Source organism: Rhinatrema bivittatum, chromosome 1 (assembly GCF_901001135.1).
Source record: "Rhinatrema bivittatum chromosome 1, aRhiBiv1.1, whole genome shotgun sequence".
Lineage (NCBI taxonomy): Eukaryota > Metazoa > Chordata > Amphibia > Gymnophiona > Rhinatrematidae > Rhinatrema > Rhinatrema bivittatum.
Window position 1 is genome coordinate 142,179,883 of NC_042615.1, and position 12,448 is coordinate 142,192,330.

At 43.3% G+C, this 12,448-nt stretch overlaps 1 protein-coding gene across 2 annotated transcripts in view; it reads left to right on the top strand.

Annotated features, from left to right (window-relative positions):
- Positions 1-12,448, top strand: part of SCFD2 (sec1 family domain containing 2) — a 641,446-nt gene that overhangs the window by 568,204 nt on the left and 60,794 nt on the right. For both annotated transcript variants that reach the window (XM_029587632.1, XM_029587640.1), the window contains one exon: positions 7,926-8,071. In XM_029587632.1, the coding sequence (XP_029443492.1) occupies positions 7,926-8,071 (146 nt within the window). The remainder of the gene's footprint in view (positions 1-7,925; positions 8,072-12,448) is intronic.

The following is a 12,448-nucleotide window of genomic DNA, read 5'->3' on the forward strand; positions in this document are numbered from 1 at the left end:
CTTTTAATTTTTCTTCTTTAAATCAGCCTTGTAAAATATACAATTTCATGCAAAACCTGCACGATCCCTTGTCCTCCTCCTGCAGATAAGTTTAATATTAAAAATATGTTTTCCTTGTGTAACATTTTGCTGGTCACAGGATGGCCCCGCAACTGGCAGCAACCCCAGCCCTCCAGCAGCCTGACCTCGCGGCCAGGACACTGCTGACGCCTTCAGCCCGACCCCTCCTGCGTGCCTTGCCTTAAGCGCGTGTGAGTGCATCTGACTGTCCTTTAAGTGCCCTGTGGTAGGAAACCTCGGTGGCAGGGGAAGATGACATCAGAGCCAGCTGGGATTTAATCCCCAGCCGCACTGCCAGACTCCTCAGCAAAAGGTCCTAAGAACATAAGAACATGCAACACTGGGTCAGACCAAGGGTCCATCAAGCCCAGCATCCTGTTTTCAACAGTGGCCAATCCAGGCCATAAGAACCTGGCAAGTACACAAAAACTAAGTCTATTTCATGTTATCGTTGCTAGTAATATAGCAGTGGCTATTTTCTAAGTCAACTTAATCAATAGCAGGTAATGGACTTCTTCTCCAAGAACTTATCCAATCCTTTTTTAAACACAGCTATACTAATTGAACTAACCACGTCCTCTGGCAATAAATTCCAGAGTTTAATTGTGTGTTGAGTGAAGAAGAACTTTCTCCGACTAGTTTTAAATGTGCCACATGCTAACTTCATGGAGTGCCCCCTAGTCTTTCTACTATCCGAAAGAGTAAATAACCGATTCACATCTACCCGTTCTAGACCTCTCATGATTTTAAACATCTCTATCATATCCCCCTCAGCCATCTCTTCTCCAAGCTGAAAAGTACTAACCTCTTTAGTCTTTCCTCATAGGGGAGCTGTTCCATTCCCCTTATCATTTTAGTAGCCCTTCTCTGTACCTTCTCCATCGCAATTATATCTTTTTTTGAGATGCAGCAACCAGAATTGTACACAGTATTCAAGGTGCAGTCTCACCATGGAGCGATACAGAGGCATTATGATATTTTCTGTTTTATTCATCATTCCTTTTCTAATAATTCCCAACATTCTGTTTGCTTTTTTGACTGCTGCAGCACACTGAACCGACGATTTCAATGTGTTATCCACTATGATGCCTAGATCTCTTTCTTGGGTTGTAGCACCTATTATGGAACCCAACATTATGTAATTATAGCATGGGTTATTTTTCCCTATATGCATCACCTTGCACTTATCCACATTAAATTTCATCTGCCATTTGGATGCCCAATTTTCCAGTCTCACAAGGTCTTCCTGCAATTTATCACAATCTGCTTGTGATTTAACTACTCTGAACAATTTTGTATCATCTGCAAATTTGATTATCTCACTCATCATATTTCTTTCCAGATCATTTATAAATATATTGAAAAGTAAGAGTCCCAATACAGATCCCTGAGGCACTCCACTGGCCACTCCCTTCCACTGAGAAAATTGTCCATTTAATCCTACTCTCTGTTTCCTTTTAGCCAGTTTGCAATCTACGAAAGGACATCGCCACCTATTCCATGACTTTTTACTTTTCCTAGAAGCCTCTCATGAGGAACTGTCAAACATCTTCTGAAAATCCAAGTGTACTACATCTACCGGTTCACCTTTATCCACATGTTTATTAACTCCTTCAAAAAAGTGAAGCAGGTTTGTGAGGCAAGACTTGCCTTGGGTAAAGCCATGCTGACTTTGTTCCATTAAACCATGTCTTTCTATATGTTCTGTGATTTTGATGTTTAGAACATTTTCCACTATTTTTCCTGGCACTGAAGTCAGGCTAACTGGTCTGTAGTTTCCCGGATCGCCCCTGGAGCCCTTTTTAAATACAGGGGTTACATTTGCTATCCTCCAGTCTTCAGGTACAATGGATGATTTTAATGATAGGTTACAAATTTTTACTAATAGGTCTGAAATATCATTTTTTAGTTCCTTCAGAACTCTGGGGTGTATACCATCCGGTGCAGGTGATTTACTACTCTTCAGTTTGTCAATCAGGTCTACCACATCTTCTAGGTTCACCGTGATTTGATTCAGTCAATCTGAATCATTACCCATGAAAACCTTCTCCATTACGGGTACCTCCCCAACATCCTCTTCAGTAAACACCGAACCAAAGAAATCATTTAATCTTTCCACGATGGCCTTATCTTCTCTAAGTGCCCCTTTAACCCCTCGATCATCTAACGGTCCAACTGACTCCCTCACAGGCTTTCTGCTTCGGATATATTTTTTAAAGTTTTTACTCTGAGTTTTTGCCTCTACGGTCAACTTCTTTTCAAATTCTCTCTTAGCCTGTCTTATCAATGTCTTACATTTAACTTGCCAATGTTTATGCTTTATCCTATTTTCTTCTGTTGGATCTTTCTTTCAATATTTGAATGAAGATCTTTTGGCTAAAATAGCTTCTTTCACCTCCCCTTTTAACCTGTCTTGCAATGTTTTTCTATCTTTCCTGTGCCTTGTCTTGCTGTCTGTCTCCTTGCCTCGCTGTCCTACCTGCCTTGCCTGGTTTCTGCCTTACCTAGCCTCTGTTACCTTTCCTTGTCCGACCTGTCTTGTTCTGGTCCTCCATGTCCTGTCTTCTCCCCATCCTGTCTATCTTGGTTTGATTCCTGGTTATTGACTCTTGCCTCAGACCAGGACCTCTTTCTTGCCTGCCGCTCGCCAGTGACCATTGCCTCAGACCTTGACCTTTCTTTTGCCTGCCGCCTGCTAGTGACCATTGCCTCGGACCTGGACTACCCTATTGCCTGCTGCTTGCCTCTGACCATTGCTTTGGACCTGGACTTTGCTTTACTCACTCCCTGCCCCAACTCTCAGCCTGATTCTCTGACTGAGGCCTTCTCTGACCCCTGCTTGACCCCGGACTCTCTCTTTGTCTTTGCATTGTGGACCATTGCCTAAGTCCTGCTGGCCCCTGGAACCGGCAGGGAATGGTGCTGTGATACAGGTGAGGCCCCAGCTCTGTCTTAACCCAGGGCGCATCTGCCAGCTGTCTGCGTGGGCCTAGTGAGTTCACCTACTGTGCTGTGCCAACTGTGCCACAGGACAAGAGTCCATTTCCATTACACCTTAGGGAGATTTTGCATTTCTGAATTACAGTACGCCTGACATGCTTTTCTTTCCTTATACTTAAAATAGGCCGCTATGCCAGGGCCTCCCAAACCTGGCCTGGGGACCCCACAACCATTCTGGTTTTCAGGGTATCCACAATGAATATGCATGGGATACATTTACATATACTGAGTCTCCATGATATGCAAATTTATCTCATGCATATTCTTTGGGGATATCCTGAAAACCCAACTGACTATGGGGTCCCCAGGACAGGTTTGGGAAGCCCACCACTATACTTTTTCAAATAAAGAAAAGAAGAATGGTTGGCAAGAAATTTCAGTATGCGCTCTTTGTTCCTCTGATAAAAAAATAACACAATTCCATCTATATGGATTCCTCATGTTGTGAGCACAATTATATTAATTTTCCCTCCCTGTCTTGTTCTAGGGTGGATTTGCAAGACAAATCTTTGCCAGTGTTTGCACTTAGATACCATGGTTTTGGTAATTTGTTTCTAGCAGTCAGTTTAGTTTTTATAATTATAGCCATAGTGATAGATTTTCAAAGGATCTATCCATTAGCTTAGAAAGTTAAGCAGGTTGATTTGGATATTTGAAATTTTCCCCCACTTAACTGAAAATTATTTTTGTATTACTAAACTATGCTTCCATATCATCCTGCTACATCAGTCCAGACTAACAAGTTATCTCCACCTACCAGCAAATGGAGACAGAGGGCACACCCTTTTTCTGTGATATCATCACTTGATATATAGGCTGGTGCTGCACTGGCAATGGCCAGTATTTCTCTGTCTCCAGCAGATGGTGGACACATGCTGAGCTGGTGCAGTAGGATTCCTTGGCTTCCAGGTACCCCGGCCTTCGGGCCTGGTCCCTGATGGAGTTGCGCCGAGGGCAAGAGCTTATGTGCTCTTTTCGCTGGTGGAACAGGATCTCAGCTTCTAGGGCAACAATTTTTGTGATTGTTCTCGTAGTGGAGCAGGCCTGGCGCATGGCTCCCAGGGTTCCTTTTGGGACCTAGTTCAGTAGGTCCTGGATGGTGACTCCAAGGTCCCCTTTGGGGCCTGGTTGAGCAGTGTCTGGTAAGTGACTCCAAGTTTCCTTTTAGGCCTGGCAGAGCAGGGCCTGGTAAGTAGCTTCTGAATTCCCTTCAGGCCTGGTTGAGCAGGGCTTGGCAGGTGGCTCAGAAACTTGTGGGTGGCTCCCAGGCCTCCAACCGAGCCAGGTTGAAACTTGAGAAATCTGGTAGATGAAGCCTTTGGCTGGATCCCCTCTATCTGAAGTATTTGCATATGAGCTCTTCCCCTTCAGTTCTCCTTCCTCCTTCAAGCTCTGCCCTCCTGTACGCTTAGGTTTAATTCCCTTACCTTTGGACTGACTGGGCTAGGCAGCAGTAGTAAAGCTGCTTTTATGAAAAATTATGAATAATATTGCCAGCTGCAGTCCTTCAATGATAGCCATTGCAACGAGCTTAAAGAGCCACAAACAAGAAAGGGCCTTTTCCTTTCTGGAGACCCTCCAATTAGATCTAAATATTCATTGTTGTGATGGGACCCATAGCTGTCAGGAGACTCGGCCTGCTCTTATAAAGTCAAACGCTTCCGATGGGAGCCACTGCTGTTGTGAACACAACTGGCCCTTAAGCCTGAAAGGAGCAGTTTTGGTGGCAGGCTATGCGGCTATTCAAAGATAAATGGAACTTGTAATTGTTTGTCCCATGAGTGGGAAAAACTGCAAGGCAGAGGGAAGTAGACAGCCCTGCTACCTCGAGAGTCCTCACTGGCAGTGCCAGCTAACAGTTTGGGTATCCCATGAGGCCACATATTTGCCACTCATACTGATAATGACTTGGAGGATCTCGGGGCCAAGCATGCAATCATGTGCAGAGATACTCTTTTATGTGTCTACATGTGCACAGACAGTGTAAACCCAGTGAGATCATGTGTTCAGCATAGACCTCATTTTCATTGTGTTAAAGGCGTTAGGCAGGCCTGCATTTTAAACCATGCACGGAGGGTCTGTTTTACTCTTGCTTTCCTTGTGCAGTTGTGGGAAAGTTCCTGGACCCCAAGTGAAACAAATGCCACTAGCTCCTCCCTCAGGCTCCTTGAGTCCCAGTCTTTCTGAGTTCCAGCTCTTAAAATATTTTGTGTAGACAAAATAAAAAAGGAGCTAGCTTCTGAGTGTTGGCATCCAGGAGCCTTAGTGAGTCCTTTCTCCCTAGGGATTTAGGGTAGGTGAAGGGCTAGAGGTTCTAGGTGAACTGGTGATTCCAAGTATCTGCACATACTTTATAAAATACCTGCCTCCATGTTTAATTCTGAGTTATTTGCACATTATCACAATAATTTAATGCATAAAATATACGGTGTATGTTTATAAAATGGCTAGAGAAAAAGCGCGTTTTATTGCATTAGAAATAACACGTATTAAAATATACGCTTGTACGTTTGGACCAGAAATACATGATATTTTATAAACTGCAGCCCCTTCTGTACAGTTTATAAAAGTTTAGCTTTAATCTTTATGCACTCACTATCATGCACGAATGCTGTAGCATAGATGGATTTGAATTTGTGCTCCCTATGTACACAATGCTGGGTTCTATATTAGAAATTAATACCCAGGAAAAGAATCTTGGAATCATAGTGAACAATATGTTGAAATCCACAGCTCAATGTGCAGCAACTGTGGATTTCAACATGGGTGGAACTAAGTTCACTTAGAAAATAGCCACTGCCATTAGCAATGGTAACATGGAATAGACTTAGTTTTTGTGTACTTGCCAGGTTCTTATGGCCTGGATTGGCCACTGTTGGAAACAGGATGCTGGGCTTGATGGACCCTTGGTCTGACCCAGTATGGCATGTTCTTATGAGTCCATGGCCCACCCACTTTGGATTCATGCTCACCCAATCAGGGCTGCCTGACACCAGAAGAGGTCTGAAGAATGGCTACTGCAGGGGTCCCATTCCCACGGTGGCTAAACAAGGAGAGAAAGCCACTGCGGGTTCCATCCCCATGGAGGCCGAAGGAGGAGAGGGCCTGCTGCAGCAGAGTAGCTGCAGTTTGCATACCATGGTAGCTAAAGAACAGGTCCTGTGTGTACGTGTTTATGCGAGAGTGAGAGCTTGTATGTTTGCCTGTGTGTATGGGAGAGCATAGGAGAGTGAGAGCTCGTGTGTGTGTGAGAATGAGAGCTTATGTGGGGAGGAGGCAGAATATGAAAATGAGACTTTGTGTGTGGGGGAGAGCATGTGAAAGTTAGAGCTTATGTGTATGTGGAGGGAGAGATATAAGAATGAGAGCTTGTGTGTGTGTGTGTTGGGAGGAGAACATGTGTGAGTAAGCTTGTGTGGTAGGGAGAACATGCAGAAGTAAAAACTAGTCTTGTGGAGGTGAGAGCATATGAGAGTGAGAGCGTGTGTGTTTGGGAGAGCATATGAGACTGATAGCTTTTGTGTGTGAGAGAGAGAGCAACTGAGAGTTTGTGTGTGTTGTAGTAGCGAGCATATGAGAGTGAGCATGTGTATATGTGTGGGAGAGTAGTTAACACCCAGGAAATGGATCTTGGAGTCATAGTGAACAATATGTTGAAATCCACAGCTCAGGGTGCAGCAGCAGTTAAAATAACAAAATAGAATATTGGGAATTATTCAGAAAGAAATAGAGAATAAAGCTAAGAATATCATAATGTGTGTGTGTGTATAAAATGGTTCAATTGCACCTTTAATATTGTATGCAGTTCTGGTTGCCCCATCTGAAAAAAAAATATAGCAGAAATAGGAAAGCAATAGATAAGGGCAACCACAATAACAAAAGGAATGGAACAGCTCTTATGAAGAAAGGGTAAACAGATTAGAACTTTTCAGCTTGGAGAAGATACAGCCAAGAAGGGGCTAGGATAGAAGTTTATAAAATCTTAAGTGGTATGAACTAGGTTAAAAGGAAATGGTTATTTACCTTATCAAACAGTATTCAGACTAGCAGACAGTCCATGGAACTAATTGGTAGCAGATTTAAAACAAAATTGAGAAAGTATTTTCTCAATCAGCACCCAATTAAGGTATAGAGTTTGTTGCAGGAGGATGTGGTCAATATTAGTTTGGCTAGTTTTTAAAAAGGGGACTATTAAAAGTTATTAACCAGGCAGGTGTGGCTTACCATCTCTTTTACTTCTGGGAATCAGCAACAAGAAAATGATCTTCTGGATTCTTGCAAGTGACCCGAATTAGCCATTGTCAAAGTCAGAATCCTGGGATCAATGGACCTGTGAAGCACTTCATATGTTCTTATCAAAAAAAGTCCTAAAACAAAAAATCCCAGCATGAGAATTCACTGAAAAATGTTTTCCTTATTTTTTCATTTCAAAATCTTGCTGCCTCTTACAGTCTGATAAATATAGAAAATCTGTTCCTTAACTTCCCAAACATTTTGTATATATTGTTTTAGAAGAAAACAGAGCAATGTGCCAGGATCTTGGCTAAAAATGAAAACAAACTGTATTTTTCAATCTGATTCCGCCTCATTTGATATTCATTTTAGGCCAAGTTTTGTTTTTAAAAATAAAAGTATAAATATTTTTCTGTTGATTGTACTCACTGAAATCAGTTAATCTAGACTGTTTCAGTGCTGTACTCTAAATGACTTGTAATAGTTAGATTTGCATTATTTTAAGCCATATGGCAATCACAAATTGTATTTGTACATACATTTTAAATTTTATGCTAAATAAGTTCATTGCTCATTATTAAATCATAATTAATAAATATCATTCTTTTATAACAATATTTGTTTTACTTTAGGTTGTGAATCTTCTCCTGAATTGACATTTCAGAAGACAAAATTTGCTGTGGATGAGATCTTTAAGTCCTTGAGAGAGATCACTAAAGCCCGAACGCACATGAAACAATTTAATTCAGTGTATATTTCTGGAAGCAGCACTCGTCAGGTCAGTGGGGATTTTGTTTCATCTTAATCCTTTATTTGTACGGTTTTGATGGCATAATGTCTCAGTCCTACAGTGATCTGCCTTATCCTTGTAACTCACTAAAGGCTTCGCAACCAGAGGCAGATCTGAATACACAGAGCGAATTGAGATGACATTTCTGAAGCCATCATATCCGGCCTTCTGTATCATCACATTTTTTTTCCCATACATAGATCAAAAGCAGCAAGCTTTTCTCTCCAGCTAATTCTGCTTTTTGACAGTCATTAAGTATCATTAGATAGAGATCTTTGTCTCAACCTAGGCTGTGAAGGAATCCTGAGCCCAAGCTGAGACACCCAGTAGAAATGAGTTTGTAATTAAAATGTCAGAATAAAAAGAGAGGTAAAACTTCAGACATGCAAAACAGTAGAAATCCAGATACAATATTTCCTCTGGGGGCCTATTATCCTCTGGGGGCCTATTTTCCATTTAAATATTTTAGGTAGGCCCGATTTAGGCATGAGCAGTATAGGAAGCTACCTAGGATGCCAAATTTTGCTAGTGCCATATACCCAGGTCAAAGAGGAACCTTCTCCCATTTATTTTAGGACCGTGTGCTGTTGACATTTCAACATGGCACCATCCATGGCACTCTGACCCATTCTCCCCCCCCCCCCCCCCCCCCCCATTTTCCAGTCTCTAAGGATGAATCCCCCGCTCTCCAAGCTCCGGGGAGAAGGGGCTTGTTGTGTTCAGCGGACTGCAGGCCTGTCCCGCGGCCCATCGCTCTTACCTCCACCCTGGGCCTGTCCTTGCCACCTCCTGACACCGCGACTCCCCGGCAAGACACAGCCATGCACTATGCCTGCCTCTGTTCTGCTAGGCTCTCCAGCATTGGGCCCTCCTCTGAATGTGGCAGGAACCTGCGCCGCTCTCTTCCTGTGCGGCAGGACGCGGCCAAGACCTTGGGGCCTGCCTCCCCTTGGGTGCGCATGCATTGACCACACCAACTTTAAAGGGCCAGTGGCGGGAAGCCCCTGGAGGCGCGCCCTCTGATGACATTGTCATTCCAGCCCTATAAAGAGCTGAGGCCGAGACCCCGTCAATGCCTCAGCAATAGGTCGCCTCCACTAGAGCAGTGAGTTGTCTCTGTGTGTTCCTGATCCTGGTTCCTGCTGCTCTTTGTTCCTGATTGTGCTCCTGAGTTCCATGTCTTGTTCATGGTTTCTGATTGTCAGTCTGGTCTGTGTTTGAGTTCTCATCCTCCTCGTGGTCAGTCTTCCTCCTCGTCTGTCTTCAACATCTTCTCCTTGCTTATGGAGATCCACCTTCCCTCCTCTTCATTCTGTGTCTCCTTGGATGGACTTCTGGCTTTTACTTCAGAATGGACCTTGACGCTGATTGACCTCTGCCTGCCTCTGACCACCGCCTGCTTACCGTTTCTGACTGAACTTCACTTGCCACTAACCACGGCCTGAACAGGATCCTGATTGCCTGCTGCCTGCCCTGACCGCTGCTTGCCCTGATTGTTCTCTTCTTGTGCTAGCCTGCAATATCTTCCATTTGATGGATCTTCACCCCCGCAGATACCCGCTCCTAAGTCCAGTCGGCTCTGGCACCTGAGGGCTCAACCTAAGGGGATTGAGGGCTCCAGTTGAGCCTCTGCTTCCACCAGCTCTGCCTGCCGATGGAGAGGACCTGCAGGGCTCCTCCCTGCAGGTTGCGCCAACTCCACCTGGGCCTAAGGGTCCACCCTAACAAAAGGGCCTGCCCTCACCTTCCAGTCAATGGGCACCAACTGCTTAAATCCAGCCCTGATTTTAAGCCATCTGATAAAAAATGCCTATTGTTATATGATCCTGTGAAAAAAAATGAATTAATCATTGCAGCATCAGAATATAAAAGTATTGCTTCATATATCCTATAATGTGGGAAAGATTGTCAAGGCAGCAAAATCCAGATAGTGTACAATAAAAATAATGTTCAAAATGCCTTTCATAATATCATTTAGAATGTGATATATTTTATTGTACCAAGTTGAAGATTATTTAGTGTTGTTCCTGAGCTTTCAAGACCATATAGTTCTCTTTCTTTAAAAGGCACATAAAAATACATATATTTGTGTATGTATATGTATGTAATAGATCATGCCACATTCAGTTCACTATCCTAAAAAAGTATATTTCAAAACTTCATACCTTTAAAATGAGTAAGCATGCATTTATAAATCAAGTATAAGAACTGTTGCAGCTCTTTTTACAAATGCAGAAAAACCTTTTTGGGGAGGGAAGGCTTATCGTTTTATTACCCAGTCAAATTAAAAGGAGCTACGATAACGAAAAGTAACCTTTATGTTAAAAAGGTAAATTAAGGTAAGGAGAAAAGGAAGCCAATCTGGTTCTCCAAAGAGATGACTGAAAATTAGAGGCAAAATAGTCAGCACTGAAAAGTACAAAAGATCTCAAAAAGAAGAATATCTAGAGAAGCTAAAAGAGATGAGGAAAGAAATCAGGACGTTAAAAGCTCAAGTGGAAGAAAGGATTGCTAAAGAGGTAAAGCAAGGAAACAAAACATTTTTCCAAATATATCAGAGGAAGGAAGATCAGAGGTGGAAGTGTAAGACTGAAAGATGTGGAGAGAGATGAAAAAGCAGAAATATTAAACAAATAATTAGTTCAATGTTTACTAAAAAGATCTTGGAAGAAGACCGCTATTAGTTGAAAGAATTAAGGTTGCCAACTTTTTAAAAGACAAATACCTGCTGCCTGCTCCTCTCACTCCTCACCGTGTCTTGCCCATACCTTACTCTTACCCCCTCCCCGTGCCCCTTCTCTTCTACATTATAAAAACAAAATTGTTGTCCGACCTTGCTTGTATGTCTGTATAATTTATTCTGGTACTTTTGAGTGGGAAAAGGGGATCTGAATTATCAGAACAGGGAGGTGACCTCAGATGGAGAAAGAGAGGATCAGAGAACCAGAGATGGATAGAAGAGGAGAAAGAAGACTGGGAATGGAGTGGAAAGGGAGAGGAGGAAGGACCAGAAATAGGGAGAAAAGAGGAAGAAAGGCTGCATCTTTCTCTTCTGCTGCCTATGGCCCAAATTATGATTTGAACTGCACTGCAACATGGTGTCCTGAGTAGTTCAAAGTGCCAGTCAAGCCCTCAGCTGTAGAAAAGAAGGACGTAACATGAGGCATTGCCTAAACAATTTCTCCTTTTGTCACTCCAGTTAAGTGGAAAGAGAATTATCAGTGGGCGGAATGGGGAAGGGTGGCCAGTTCAAGGACTTTGGGCCCCATGGACCATATTAGGAGATGTGAACGTACAATCTTCTGCCCTAGTATACTATATCAAAGGGCAGAGACTGCTACCCCATGGACCACATCAAGGAAGGATATATTGTATAGATGGTTACTCTCTTTAGCCCCTGTGAGGCCATGGTGCCAACCCTTCCTGAGCAGCAAAAAGTGTCAAATCTTCCCCATATGCCATCCCAATTATTTTGCTGTCCTAGGCAGAGGCTTCAAGATTCCCCCCAGCACACGTTCTCCCCCTAAACATAAGCCAGTCGCAGAGCTCCCCCCATACACATGATCCATTTCCCCACAGCCCCCTCCCATACACATGATTCATCCCCCAGAATGCCCCCATCATTCACATCCCACCAGAACTCCCCCAAAACACAATGATCCATCTTCCAGAGACAAGCCTGGGCAGCTGGATCAGCTACTGCCAGCTGTGAGGATCCATTGATGATTTCATTTCCAGCCTACAGGTGGTGCTGTAAGCTGCTTGAACTGTCTATCCAACCCTCCCAGCTCTGTGCCCCTAGTTCTCCTAGCAGCCATCTTGTTTTCTTCTTAGACATGTATTTATACTCAGGCTTTTCGTCAGTCATTTTCCAGAGCTTGGTCTACTTCCTGGTCCTCATACTCTGGCTCTGTTTGTTACCTGAATCCAGAAGGCTTCTTAGTCTTTGGTTTCTGCCTTCAGCATTCCTGCTTGATCTCTTTGTGTTCCTGGTTTCTTGGTGCTCCAGCTTCCCACTATGTTCCAGGCTTCACATGCTTTGTTTGTATTGGAGGCTACCCCCATTTCTCATGCCTCACTGGCCACTAGTACCAGAGGGCTCAACCTGAAGGGAAGGTGGTTGGCATAAGTGGAAGACCTTTTATGGTTAGCTGCCTAGAGTCACCTTTCCAGACATTAGCATGCTTATTCCTGGAGCAACCCACAGACTACAGTGGCCAATCCAGGTTGCAAGTACTTGGCAGAGCCCATAAAATAGATCTAATTTCCGTTATTTACTCCCAAAGATAGCAATAGCTTTCTTTAGTCTACCTGGCTAATAATGTTTTATGGACTTTTCCTCCAGGAACTTAACCAAACTTTTTT